The sequence below is a fragment of the Lissotriton vulgaris genome, chromosome 3_2, assembly GCF_964263255.1.
Source record: "Lissotriton vulgaris chromosome 3_2, aLisVul1.2, whole genome shotgun sequence".
NCBI lineage: Eukaryota > Metazoa > Chordata > Amphibia > Caudata > Salamandridae > Lissotriton > Lissotriton vulgaris.
The window spans coordinates 266755899-266770019 of NC_141690.1; the positions used below are offsets into that span (position 1 = coordinate 266755899).

At 46.2% G+C, this 14121-nt stretch overlaps 1 protein-coding gene across 3 annotated transcripts in view; it reads left to right on the forward strand.

Annotated features, from left to right (window-relative positions):
* The window catches only part of LOC147725650 (ATP-dependent RNA helicase homolog DQX1-like), a 324707-nt gene that overhangs the window by 224838 nt on the left and 85748 nt on the right, over positions 1-14121 (forward strand). For all 3 annotated transcript variants that reach the window (XM_086964334.1, XM_086964335.1, XM_086964336.1), the window contains exons 3-5: positions 947-1140; positions 11078-11468; positions 12269-12517. In XM_086964334.1, coding sequence (XP_086820460.1) covers positions 947-1140; positions 11078-11468; positions 12269-12517 — 834 coding nt within the window. The remainder of the gene's footprint in view (positions 1-946; positions 1141-11077; positions 11469-12268; positions 12518-14121) is intronic.

The window sequence follows — 14121 nt, forward strand, 5'->3', positions numbered from 1 at the left end:
CAGTTCCCACCATACATGTGGCGTTCAGTATTCACGCGCAGTCATATGGACTCCGCGATAGGTCATGAGACGCAGAGGATATTCTAAAGTAACGATATGTCCTCCTCGTTTGACGCCTCTTTGTTCTGCTTGAAAAATACATGAAACTTTATTATTATTATAAGAAACAGAGAAGATCATTTGAAGTTATGTTTATGAAGTCTAGTCTCTTCTTACAGGTTTGCTCAAATCCTTTTACGTTTTTATTTCAGAGCCAAACTTGGCCCCAAGGGACGCCGATTTTTAGTTTTCATATTGATGTTTTACCAATTGGGTTAATAATTATTGGTTACTTAAAAAGGAAGGTTAAATTGATCTGTCATTTGGGTCATTGTAGGATGCAGGATTTTTAAATGTGTTTTTATTTGGCCTACTCTCAAAGTGTACCGAAGCATTTTTCTAAAACATGTTTGTGAAACGAAATCTATGTACGAGACGTACAATTGTATTGTTGTATTCAGCGACTTTGACTACTCTTTAAAATCGACTTTTCATATATTTTAATTGTTCTAAAATTTCAGATTTTTAAAAATATTAATATTTGAATTGCTCTGGAGAACAATATCCAGATATATCAAATAACAAAATGTATATGTATAGGCTACAGCTACTTGCAGGTTTTACACCTCTATTTCTCCTGAACTAGTTATGTATCATCATTTTTAACCTACTACTTGGTAAGATTCTTTTTGAGTCCTTCTTTAACTAGACTTGTGCTGTGAAATGACAATACGCTGTTGTGTTTCAAATAATTCAGCTCCCAGTGCAGAACTGTGCCTTATGACCTTGAGCCTAGATTGTGTTATCCAATGCTTGTTGTTGATGGAGGCGGGGGCTCTCTTGTGCTCTCTTGTGAAGGCTCCGTTAGTTTGCCCCAGTCTCAGGCACGTTCTTCATTGTTTTGTAGATTCCGCAGTGGTGTGCCGAGTACGCCTTGTCGATGCAGTACATTCACGGGTTGGTTGCCTGCACACAGCCGCACAGCCTCGCCGCGCTCAGCTTGGTGCTACGTGTAGCCGATGAGATGGACCTCAACTTGGGCCATGAGGTTGGCTTCTGTGTCCCCTTCGAAGACTGCTGCACCGGGGAGACGATTCTCAGGTGAGTGTCACTTGGCTGTAGCGTCCTTTTTTGTTCAATGCCAAATCTCTCCCCTTCCCCTTCTGAGTCCCTTCTTGATTGAGTGTGGGCCAGCTGGACTGAACGTTGCCTGCAAACTTGGCCGGAGTGGCTTATACAGTTCTAGTTTGTAGATTTGTATAGTGCAGCTAATCCCCAGTGAGGGTATCCAGGCGCTGTCCATGGACACAGGGAGAATAAGTGATTGACCCAGAATTATGGGATGTTGAGCCGGCGCTGAGATGCGTACCCCAGCTTTGGAGTCTGCAGCTCTGTCCGCTGCGCCACTTCCTCGCCCCCTACCCTCATAAAACCTATTTCTTGTTCCAAAATGCACCCACCATGGCTCCTTGGCAACTTCCTCTAGCTCCTCCCTACTCTCTGACCCTGCCCACACCCAACACTTTATTGCACCCTATCCTCTTGCTTACAGCTCAGCATCTTTATTGCTAGGTTTATAGTATGTAATTCACTCTATATTATTTAATCTAGTATTAGGCTCTGATACCTGCAATCATCTAGAAATACTCACCAATGTATTTTCTACGTTGGTTGAAGCCCACCTCGTCTTTTCTGATGGAACCCCTCGATCTGTTTCCTACCCCCAGGCTGGATCCACAAACTTTGCAGGAGTTTTCCCGTGTCGGCAGCTGGTGCTAGCTTCATCTTGAGATGAGTTGTCACAGGGATGTGATATCACTAGAGCCGTGGAGCACCACTCAAGAGACCCTCACATAGATGCCCTTTTTCTGTGTCCTTCAGGGCAGATCCAGAGATTCACTCCATCCAGAGATTCACTCCATAAATATGGATAGCTCCCCACAAAAAGTCAGGCTTTAAGCCATGTCCTGGAGCGATGTCCACGTCCAACCCCCATGGGATCTGCTTTTGGTGCTTGATGCCAAAGCACAACTCTAGGCCAAGAGACAAGTGCATCTTCATGCACTCAAAGGCTGCTTAGGAGTGGGAGTCAAACTCTTCATGGTAAGAGTAATGAGCAGTGTGCTTGGCATGGGTAGCCCATGAGGTCTCTATCCAAGTAAGACTTCAAAGTAATTGCAGGAAATGGAGAGGAAACACAAGAGGAACAAAAGATGGGACGATGACTGTGTCAGGCACTGTTCCCACTCAAGGGATAGGCCTCCATGACTCATCCCACCTCCAGTTGGTACCTCCTCTGAGCTGGAGCTGGTGGGCATCACTGGTGCTGGTGGGCATCACTCGGGGTAAAGAACTTCTTCCATCCCCGGCTCTGGTCCCGTACATGGCTCCGTTCCCAGGTCCAACCCAGTGTTTCCTATTACCTACCCAGAATTTGCAAAGCAATTCCTGTTCACCATGATGGCGCACACACCTCTGGCCTCTGACTTGGCTGCTGCCGGTGGGTACTCGCCCCAGTGCCAGTTGACACCAGAATCCTGTCAGAGGGTTTCTTCTTTCAATGCACTTTTGAGGGAAGGCTGTGAACATATAGAATTAAATCTCCCCACATTCGGAGCTAAATCCAGCATTCCCACTGAAATTCTTAAGCCTTCTTCATCTGCTCTGAAACTGCCCCTTCCATTTAATAAGGTCCCATTGGAGCCAATAAAAGCTGTTTGGGTCAAACCCACATCCGCCTCTGCTCTAAAAGGCTGATTGCCCACTGATGCAGGCTGTTGCCTGGGAATCATGATTTTCTGTCCAAACGCCCCTCTCCTGGAAACCTGGTTGTGCCAGGATCCTCCTGCTCCAAGCAGAATTATGGAGCATTTTCCACAGCATGCCAGATAGTCAAAGTTGGAGGATGTGTCTAGCAAAAATGTGGGCTCTGTGGATACTGGCTCTACATTCCGTGAATGCCACAAGCCCGCTATCCAGGTATCCCCTGGCACTCTGGGAGTCAGCGGTGTGGTGGTGCTCAGTCTTCCATGCCATTTAAAAGAAAACTTAGCAGAGATGTTCAGAATTGATCCAGGCACATCCTGGGTGGTGAGGGCCATGGGATCTTCTGTTGTCCTTTGTAGGCCGGCTTGGGTATGGCCAATGGGCTTTTCAGGTGACGCACAAGCCAACCTGATGGACATGTGTTGTGAGAAATGTATTTGAGAACAGGACAAGCACGTTGCTTTCCCTTTGCCAGTCTGTGGATAACTGACTGTAGATGCATTTTCACTGCTCAAGCCATAAGTCACATGGAATCACTCAACATTTCATGTTAAGTATTCCATAGCTTCAGTCCACAAAAGCTAAAGAAAGATCACAAGAAATCTCCCTTCTATATAACAGAAATAAAGCAAAACACAGGAGGGTTTACTTCACATACTCTTGAGGATACTTGGATACTCTGTGTTCTGTGTACCGTTGCATGCTTAATGGCCACACTTCTTCACAACACTGTGGGTCCCGGGGTTTTCTTACTACTTTCACCAGAACTCAGGTGATCTGCCTGTGGGCGCAGCATCAGGAGAAACTCTCCAGCATGGTCTTCATCATGGAGGGCTCTGCAAAAGATCTGCAGTGGTGGTTAACGAACCGCAGTTAGGACGGTGGCAGAACCCTCTCCCTTCTCCAATCAGATCTGGCAGTAGTGTCAGATGCGTCACTCCTGGGCTGGGGCGGCCATCTGCGAGATGAAGAGATCAGAAGACTCTGATGTGGAGTCCGGATTCTGCTGGAGACCAGTCGGTTTTAGCTTCGAGCGATTCAGCTGGCATTGAAAGCCTTTCTATCCTCCATCAAGGGAAGGCTGGTGCAGGTGCTCACGGAGAACAACACCGCCATGTGGTACTACAACAAACAGGGTGGGGTGTGGTCGTGGACCCTATGTCAAGAGCGCCTGCATCTAGGGGCGGTTTCTCCATTAGGGCTCCGGGGCTCCGCCCTGCTGAAATTCTTACAGATTCCATGCACAAATATTAAATAGATATATTTATTTAGAGATGCAATTGTATCTCTAAATAAATCTATGTATTTAAGCCTGGTCAGGCTGCCTGCTCCACTTCGTTCTGAAGCAGGAGACAGAAGCCAGGCAGTAATTCTCTTTTTGAACGCACGCAGGGCTTACTGTTCGAAAGCCCGTCTCTGCTCTTGAAGTCCATGATAGTTTATCCACTGTAGGCCAGTGATGCTTTTAGCGTCACGATATTGGGCGTTGGGGGCTTCTTCCTTGCGTGATGCCAGACGTCCATCCCTCGTAGGCATTTTTTCTACAGACCAAGGCGAGGCAGTGCCTGTCCGTTTATTATTTTCAAAAATATTCTGGGAATTATTAGCGCCGAGGGCATTCTGGCAAGTGTAACGTTGTTTTGATTTGCTTTCCCTGCACTTCCAAGATTCTTGAGGCAGTGGACGGATGAATTTCAATGTTGCAGGAGCTAAATTAAATGTTACTCCTGTTCCTTGGTTTCCATCACACAATCCTGGCAGCAGAGCTGGTAATGTGATTTGTGACTGGGAAACCAAAGAGCAGGAACTGCAGCGTTTCAGCAGACACATTTCAACAGAACCTTTCCAAGGATAGAGAACTCGTTCTAAAAAGCTCAATCCAGAATGCAAAACATTTTTGTGTGCTAACTTGTGGTAGCTGAGTTTTGTGGAATGCTGTTAAATTAATAACAATGAGGTGAAACTTTTAGATAGACTAATACTTTTGTGCTTTAAATGTCTAAAATAGTAAAAAAAAATAATGCCAAAAGTGTTGCATTACGCTGCATAATTGGCCTTTTCTCGCCACATGATTCTATCAATGCGGCCTCATTTGGTTCTCTTTTGCCATGTAATTGGGGACAAACATTTGTTAACCCTTCCACAGCCAGCGCTCACGTTAATGTTGCAGTTGGTGGCTTTGGGTCACTCCACATCAAGCCAGCGTCTTCTGCAGTGTTTAGCGGGCTCAAAGTGGGAGCAGTCGCCTTTTTAAAATCAGCATTTTCAATACTGCCGACGTAAGCTTAAAGCCTCTGCAGCTCGGATGCACAACATGCAGATGTTGTTTTAAAAACAGGAAGTGCTCAAAATGTAATATTCAAATGCAAAGGCCCCTTATTCCCCAGGCAATGGAAGAGAAAAGGAGGCGCAGTCACACCAGCAGCCAAGGTCTTGCGTGTCAGCAATACGTCCATACTCAAAATATTTGGACACAGCTTAAAACAAAATTGAGACAGATGTGTGCTTCCTTTAGTCCATTGTCTTACAGTAGAGTTGTGGAAATTGTAAGAGAAATTTTAAGCAACCTAAAACACATCAATATTGGAAGATTCTTTCCTATATATGGATAACCATTTAGTAGTTCATGAAGGCCTTGTGTATTGCTTTCTGGTACTTATAGTTTTCATTCTGGCGCCTTAACCCTTTGCTGCGGGGGTAATTCCACCACGGTGCAGGGGGGCAGGTGGCGGGTCCGCGGCGCTGCTCTGCTCATGATGAGCTCAGCTCGTCATGACTCACTGTGGAGCTGTGCTCATGAAGAGCTGGCCTCGTCACAGACCCACCCACTGATGAATTCTCCCGCACAGGCGGGGAATTAGCCGCGCGGGCCGCGATCGTTCTGACGAGCTCATCTCGTCATGAGCACAACTCCACTGTGACTCATGAGCTCGTCATGAGCTGTTAAGGGTTAAACATGTATCTACACATGCTATGGCTCTGATTACAAGTTGTGTGAAGTGAAAATCCTATATGTAAGTCTAGCTTTCTATTTTTTCCTCATATTATGAACTACTGCCAGAAGCAGGACTGAACATTAATCCCTTGAAGCTGATCCAAACATCTGAGTCTAGTACAAAGAGAGACATAAGTGCTTCTAGTAAAGACAGTTATTTGCTGTCTGGTGATAAAACTGGCCCGAACTTCATCCCCTTAACATTAATGCCAGAAACATGGATTGATTTACGAATAATGAATATTAAAAATGTTACGGTAATGCACGTCAGTGATGTAGTTCCTCTTCTATTTCACGCTTTGCTTAATCTTGCATTCCCAATTTTTAGCTATTTAATCATGTTGTGTTTCTGTATTTTTTCAGTACATCTTAGTACTCTTGCCTCGTGCATACTTTGAGCCATGCCAGGTGTTTGAGGGTCTTTGACTCACATCTTTGTTGCTAAAGATGAAAGCGCCTGTCAGTTTGGTTGGCCTCTCTGCAGAGCGCACAGAACATTGGTCATGTATTCCATTTCATTCGAAATTTTGTAGAAATGTGTGTGAATGGGGAATACTAAAGTCTAAATATTTACAAGGCAAAAGGAAAGGGGTGGGTGCTTACCAAAGCCTGGTTATTTTTTCCCAAAGTTGATGCTGCATGCAGTGCACGACACTGGACAAGCACACACTTTAATGGGCTGAAGTTGTTGCGCTGTACAATTTTCACGTTGCAGTAATTGTTGAACATGTTAATGCAGTAAGATATGGGGCAGTTATTAATGTGTTTAATATTTCAAGACTATACATTCCCACTGCTTTATAAGCCTTGCTTTTTCACGAATTCCTTTTCTTTAAAATGCACCATTTGCCATCTTTTATTAATTATTTTCCGGGAGGACCCACCCTGGACCCCATGTTTGTCCATTAAGCGTGCTCGCATCGCATGTTACATAAAAGTAATACCCAAGTTTTGCGCCTCACCACTTTCAAGTGTCACCAGCCGCCACTGCCTGCATCTCTGGATATGACTGGAATGCCATGGCTTTTCCCTAGTGGTTCAACACCTGGTGGGCTCTCAATTCCAGGGCGGACAAACTCAGTCAAAAATACCTAGCGACTCTCGAGTTATTTCTTTCTCTGGAGGTGGTGCAAGGTCTCTTTCAGCAGTTGGGAGAGCCTTAGTTGGATCTTTACAACCACCGCAGAGAACACACAATGTCCGCAATTTTGCTTACTGGAGTTGCAAGTGTCTCTTGCTCTGAAACCAACACTTTTCCTGGAGCTCAGGACTCTTGTACACCTTTCTGCCCATACCACTCCTGCCCAGAGTTCTCCAGGAGATCAGCAACGACTGGGCCCAAGACATCCTTGTGGCTCCAGACTGGGCTCCAAGCGCTTGGTATCCTGAGCTGTTGAGCATGGCTGTTGATCCTCTGTACAGACTGCCCCTTTATGGGGATCTTCTGTCGCAGCAGCAGGGACGGGTTTTCATGCGGAAGCTTGTCAACTCTCGGCCTTCAAGCATGGAAATTATCTTGGCAGTTTGGCGTCTTTCCACTAAAACGGTATACGCCGACGGCTGGAATAAGTTTGTGGCATGGTTTGGAGAGTAAATGGTTGACCCCTTATCTGCCCCCCTTTTCCAGATTATTTTGTTTATCCTTACCCTGGCCCAGCAGGATTCCGCATTGACCACTTTGAAGGGTTATTTATCTACCGTCTTCGCTTTTCTGTGGCTGCCAGATTAGCCTTCTCTCGTCAAGTCCCATATTGTAAATGGGTTCCATAAAGGTCTGCGTCACATGCTTCTCCCAGTTCCCATAGTCCTGCCTCAATGGGACCTTTAAGGGAGTTCACAACAGGTAAGTAAGTTGAGACACTTCATTCTTGTCCTCTAAGGCTCCTCACCATCAAGACGGCCTTTCTGGTGTCAATTACACCTGAGGGTCAGTTAGCTACTGACACAGTCCTTCCAGCCTTCCTGCATTCTGTTTTTCCCTGACAAACTGGTACTTCAGAAACAAGCATTTTTCTTGCCATAAGGTAGTCACCAAGTTCCACGTAGGCCAGTCCATCACTTTGTCTACCTTTTACTCATGCCTGATCCCTTCAAGGAAGGGGAGAGACTCCACCGGCTGGACCCAAATAAAACGTTTTCGTTCTACCTTAAACGCACAAAACAGTTATGGGTGGGCAATCAACTCTTCATGGGGTAAGTCGGGCCAAGAAAGGGAAGGCCATGTGGAAACAGACCATCTCCCAAAGGATCGTACTCTGCATTAAAATCTGCTATGCGCTGGCCAGGAAACAACCTCCAGAGGGTTTGCATGCTCATTCCATCAAAGCAAAGGCTGTGACCACCACGTTACCACATGGAGTCGACCCCCTGGACATATGCCAAGCAGCAAAGTGGGCTTCTCTGCACACATTCACTAAGCACTACTGCCTGGACAGTCTGGTCCGTTGGGATGGGCCCTTTGCCCTTTTGATCCTGCAGTACTTATTGGTGTGAAATTGTTTCGCAAACCCACCTCCAGGGAGGTGTATCGCTCGGTATCTATTCAAAGGTAAGGATCTGCGGCTAGAAGTCTCTAACAAATGAACAAGTTGCTTACCTTTCATAACGCCTTATATGGTAGACAGACTGTCTAGCTGCAGGTTCCTTACCGACCCACTCGTCCTCCGCTCTGCAAATGGATTTCTAGAGGCAGAGCTGTTCCCCTTCCAGTGCCCTAAATTTACACTCTAGTGGTCGGTGTTCTTCGTGGCTTCACGCTCCTGCTGTGGAAATCACAAAAAGAAACTGGCGTCAGCTCGCTGGGGTGGTGCCTAGATAGGCACCGCGCACATCACGGATGACACAGAGCCGAATGATGGCGCTTACTGGCACGCAAAAGTACTGGTCATGAAAAATGTCCAGATCCAGTCAGATGCCTGGGAAAAATTCTAAGGTAAGAATCTGCCGTTAAATAGAGTCTCTACCTGATAAGGTGTTATCGAAGGTAAGTAACTTATTCATCCCTCACTCATGCTTTTCTTTTTCACTGACAGTAAAGCCTCCTCATCACTATTTCCAAATCAGGAAGGTGAGACAAAGTACGGTCTGGACACCACACACATAGGTTCTAACGTACTCTACTCCCCAAGCTGCTGCCAAAGCGTCCCTCTTGATGACTGAAACTAACCCCCCCCCCCTCCCCCGGGTAGCCAAAGTGCAGTTTATAATCTGTGGACTGTGTAGAACAGGACCTAGCAGTAAGAATTTACCTTCTGACTTTAGTCCTTTATGCCCCACTCCACCATAGGAAGTCACTTCTAAAGCTTCCCCCCTCCCCCCCCCCCCAGATGCTTAGGGAGACACATAGCGATTCATAGGGTGACAGGCAGAGGTCAACATAACAGTCCAGTCCAGGTCCAGTTGCCAATGGTTAGCTGGGCAGTTGCAGGAAAAGGCATCTTGTAGTTTGTTGTCTTCCTGTGGCTTTAACAGGAGGTCAACTTTATGACTCTTGAAGTCCACATGTTTATCCTGGGTACAAGCGAGAGCAGGTCCAGTCCTCCAGGGCTCCGGTTGCAGACAACAGGTTCAATCCTCTTCTGATCTTCCTCAGGTCCAGGAGTGCTATAAAGTGATGGCCTAGAGGTGCCACACTTATGCCTGGCATGAGCTAATGGTTAGCATTCTGTTCCCCTCTTTTGAAGTATGCCCCAAATGTTACATGTAAACTCCGTAGACCTGTCAAACAGGCCATGACACTGTAATGTCACAGAGTCCCACTGTCGTTTAGGCCTGAATGGCTGGCAGGACAATAGAAGGAACCTGCCTAAGTGTCATTTACTGTGACAAGAGAGTTCTCTTTGAAGTAGGCCCCAAGTGTCATATGAAAAAACCCAGCAGCCCTGTCAAGCAGGATATGACACTCGCGTATGGCTTGACAATTTTATGTCAAAGAGCATCTTGGCAGCCTCCCCTGCATATTCTATCAAGGTCAGATGTGCCATCTCTGCCCACTCATGTCAGCCTACTGTTTGCTCTTGGGAGCAGTTCACACCGCACCAGAAGTGAGCCATTAGCTGCCCGGTGCGTTGAAAGCCACTGACCAGCTTTAGGCAGGCAAAAGGTAATGTTTCTAAAATACCTTTTCTGTAATAGTTGGATACAATTTGACTTTGCCATTAAATTAGATTTTGTTTAGCTATTAAATAGTCTGTAAATATTACAATAGCTGTTTCCTAATCAGGGAGAACTTTTATTAATCCTCATATTGTATCCCAAAGCTTTCCTATGGCACAGCTAACCCTTCTACGGTCTGAATATTATTTTGTGCCTTTTAACTGTAAGGGCATGTTTAAACATTAAACCTTAACATGTTCTACTCTGATATACCATGAATCATGCATTAGTGGCCAATAGGGCCTACTTAGGGGTGATGTACTTATATTTAAAGGTAAGGTTTGGGCCTGTCAAAAGTAAGAAGTTATTCTGACAGGTTGAATTTGCCAGGCTACTCATGGTAGGCCTGCAGTCGTGTTTGCATTGTCAGTAAATAAAACCACTGTGGCAAACCTGGTCTATTGGTCACTATAATGAAATCTGAGTGAAGTGAAGCCCTTTTGTCAACCCCCAACAATGGCCACAGTAGTTACGATGTCTCCACCCTAGGATGGGGGGCATCTGACGACTCTGGAGATCCCAGGTCTCTGGTCTCCAGAAGAGCAAACCTTGCACATCAGTTTCCTCGGGCTGAGTGCAGTCTGCCTAAATTGATTCTTCTGTTCCGTAGTCCTATTCGCCCAGGAATCAAATCCACCCAACTGTAGCAAGAAGTGATGGAGCATACAGAGAAGCATTAAAACCTGATTAAGTCTAGCATAGTTGTTGTTCAAGCCTCAGGGAGAAGATCACCTCAAAATGATGCAATCCTTGTTTTCTGTACTTTGAACATGGTTGTTACTTGATCTCTCATGTTGTCCTCAAAACACATCAGCAGTTTTTAAAAAGGGGCACCATTGGCTGTTGTGATGGAAACCCTGAAGCTTGACCCTGCATTGATGGAAGTCCTAAAAGCCAGTCCACACAAGCAGCGACCATAACTAACTGATTCATGTGGAATGTCCAGTAGAAAAACAAAATTGGAAAGTTCCATTGGTTTTATTTGGTCTTAAAACTGAGGAGTAAAGTTACAGCAATATTATTGAAAATACAACAAGCATCCTATCCAAAAAAGGTAAACGACCTGTCTTGCATAGTTTGTTTAAATTCCCATTGTGTGCTTTGCTAACATCTCCCTTCCAGGTACCTCTCGGATGATATGCTGCTGAATGAGATGATGTCGGACCCTTTGTTACACCAATACGGGTTGATCGTGATCGACGAGGTGCAAGAGCGCACCGTGGCAACGGACGTGCTGCTTGGTCTGCTGAAGGACGTGCTACGACAGCGCCCGGATCTGAAAATTGTGATCATCTCTGCACCAGCGCTGGAGCCCCGGTTGCGTGCCTTCTGTGGTGAGGACGCCCCTGTGGTGCATGTGCCATGGACTGAGGAGGGTCCACCTCCCGAAGTAGAGGTGGTTTACAAAGACCCTCAGGCCCGGGACCGTGTTTCTTCTGCATGTCAGATGGTGCTGGACATCCACAGAAAGCAGGAAGCGGGGGACATCATGGTGTTCCTGGCCAGCGAAAAGGTACGTCTCTCCAATCTTCAGTCTGTGGTATACTGGTTAAGAGCAGGTCGTGTGATCCTTCTTACCTCCCACAATCCTGTACTCCAAGGGAAGATACTCCGCTGACGTATTCCATTAAGTCTCTGGTACAAAGGTGTTAACTATGTCCTCCCACTCCACAAAGCTGTTGTAGATCTGCATGTTCTAGGCTACCTTTAACTTGGGGTTGTCGGATGCCGTTGGGTACAAGAACTTGCGCACTGTGTCATTGAAAAACAGCAGTTGGTTACACCGCAGCCGAGGGAGAAAAATGTTTAAAATTACCAAAACAGAAGTTAACCCAATATAGAAAAAAATATGTGCATACTTACTAAAGGGGTCCCACAAAATAAAGCAAAAGGTAATGAATCCATGATCAATGAAACTACCATGTCTCGTTGAAATGAGTCACATTTGCTAGAAATGCTTTTTATGACTCTCTTCAGTGACTGTAATTATATCAGTTTGTATCATTGGAAGATGCACACCCTAACCCAACTGCAGACTCCGAAAGCTAAGATAAAATGATATATTCCCATCCCTGACCTTGCATTGACTACCCTCATTTATGACCACTCAGACAAGCCCTACATTGTGCTACATCTAGGCGCGTCATCTAGTTGGAGTGCTTCTCTCTCTAGCTTTTCGTGGGAGTTGGGTGTGAAACAAAGGATCCTCTATTCTCACTGCTCCTGGTTAATGGAAAAGTCAGCCAGATCACAGGGTGAGGGGACAGCAGAGACCTTGTTTAACTTGTCTTTATTCACCGTCCCATCCAACAGGAGGTCAGGGACTGCTGTGAAGCCATCAGGACCGAGGGGGTGGCCCTCAACCCTGTGCTCGGGGAGCTGCTTCCCATACCACTTCATCGGGGCGCCGGATGCTCTGCACAGAAGGTATATGAGCCGCTGCCGGAGCGAGGAGAAGGTGGCTACCGACGGAAGGTGGTCATCACTGACCCGCTGGCCGATTCCTCCTTTTCCCTTCAAACGCTGCATTATGTCATCGACACTGGAGTAGAACTGAAAAATGTGAGTATATGGGAGGGGCGTACGCTGAGCAGGATAAGGGAGCCTTATCTGGCATGGGTCTTTTATCTGAGTACTTGTCACATTGCTTTGGTTCAGTCCTTTATTATTTTCTCGTATGAATGTGGGAACCCACGATTCTTTACTGTATGCTCAGTGCTTCAGATTGCCACTTTGAATCATGGCGACTAACCTATACTATGCCCTACGGATAGCCTCCTGTCCCCCACTGCCCTTTCTTGACCATTTCATTGGAAGACTGGTCTGTTGCTAACTTGCAAGGTCGCATTCACTCCATCGCTGTGTAGTTTAGACGACCATCTTTGAGTTGTGCAATTATTGGAAATCACTGCTAAAGATAATTCACTCAATAGGGACTTGAGGCCGCCACAGTAGTGAACAGTTTCCAATCATGGATTTTAAATCCACTTATACATAAGCCTAGCATGCAATAGGAACCAATAAAGATGTATCAATAAGTTTAGTTTATGATCCTCTAAAATGTCTCAGAGAATTGAATATAAAATGTGTCCTCAGTCGTTAGCCTACTCTAAATTTATTTGCTCCATTTTAATTAAGTTTGTGGACAACCAGATCATTGCGCACCCCCGGGGATCAGATATTGATTTTGCTGCCGGCGCTCTTCTCAGTCCTCATTTCTTGATCTGTGCTGGCGCCATCTTGGAAGTGAATAGCGAGCAGGCCAGACCTTTTTTTCAGAATCTAGGTGCCATCTTATCATACACGAGGGAGCACTCCGGTATTGTTGCCTGATCCTGAGCACCCTCTAGATGAGGTTTTCTACAATCTATTTCCCTCTGGGTGATAGGTTGTGCTGGGCTAGGAAATTGTGTCAGTCTTTGTCCACGTTCCACCTCTCACTTAAATGGACTGGTCCACTCACCGGTCTAAGGCTCTTCCGGAACCAGCCTCGCTGCCTCGAGGCCCCACCTCGTTCTTGCACTCCTTCTCTCTCGCTTTACGCTCCTTCCTCTCGTCCTTCTCTCCTTCCTTTTCTCTCTCTTTTTGCACATTTTCCACTTTCTTTCTGTGCCTATTTGTGCCAGTTTTTCCACTCTCCTCTCCTCTTTTTGCCCATTTTTCTTGTGCCAGCATTTTCTTCAATGGAAACCAAAGGGGCTGATGGACGGAGTGTTGAACATTGCAAGCACTCACCCCCAGTCAACTGATCTGGGTTTAATCCATCACCGTTCTTTAGCCCACTCTGCCACCCCAGTTCAGACATGGCTATATGCAAATCAATCTGACCCTGTGCCTCATGAGAACAGTCCAGCCCAAACTGCCAAGCCATGTCTTCCCTGGACTGGAACCTAGCATCCTGGGACCGGTTTCTAGCTAATCAGCCGTCCTCAGCCATGCTAGCTTGAATCCAGTGGTAAAGTGAGCAAGGGACCCACGTCTGGGCATACCCTTCCAACTTAGGGAGAACAAAGCAAAACCAAAGGGGATGATGGACGGAGTGTTGAACATTGCAAGCACTCACCCCCAGTCAACTGATCTGGGTTGAATCCATCATCATTCTTTAGCTCACTCAGCCACCCCAGTTCAGACATGGCAATATGCAAATCAGTTTGACCCTGTGCCTC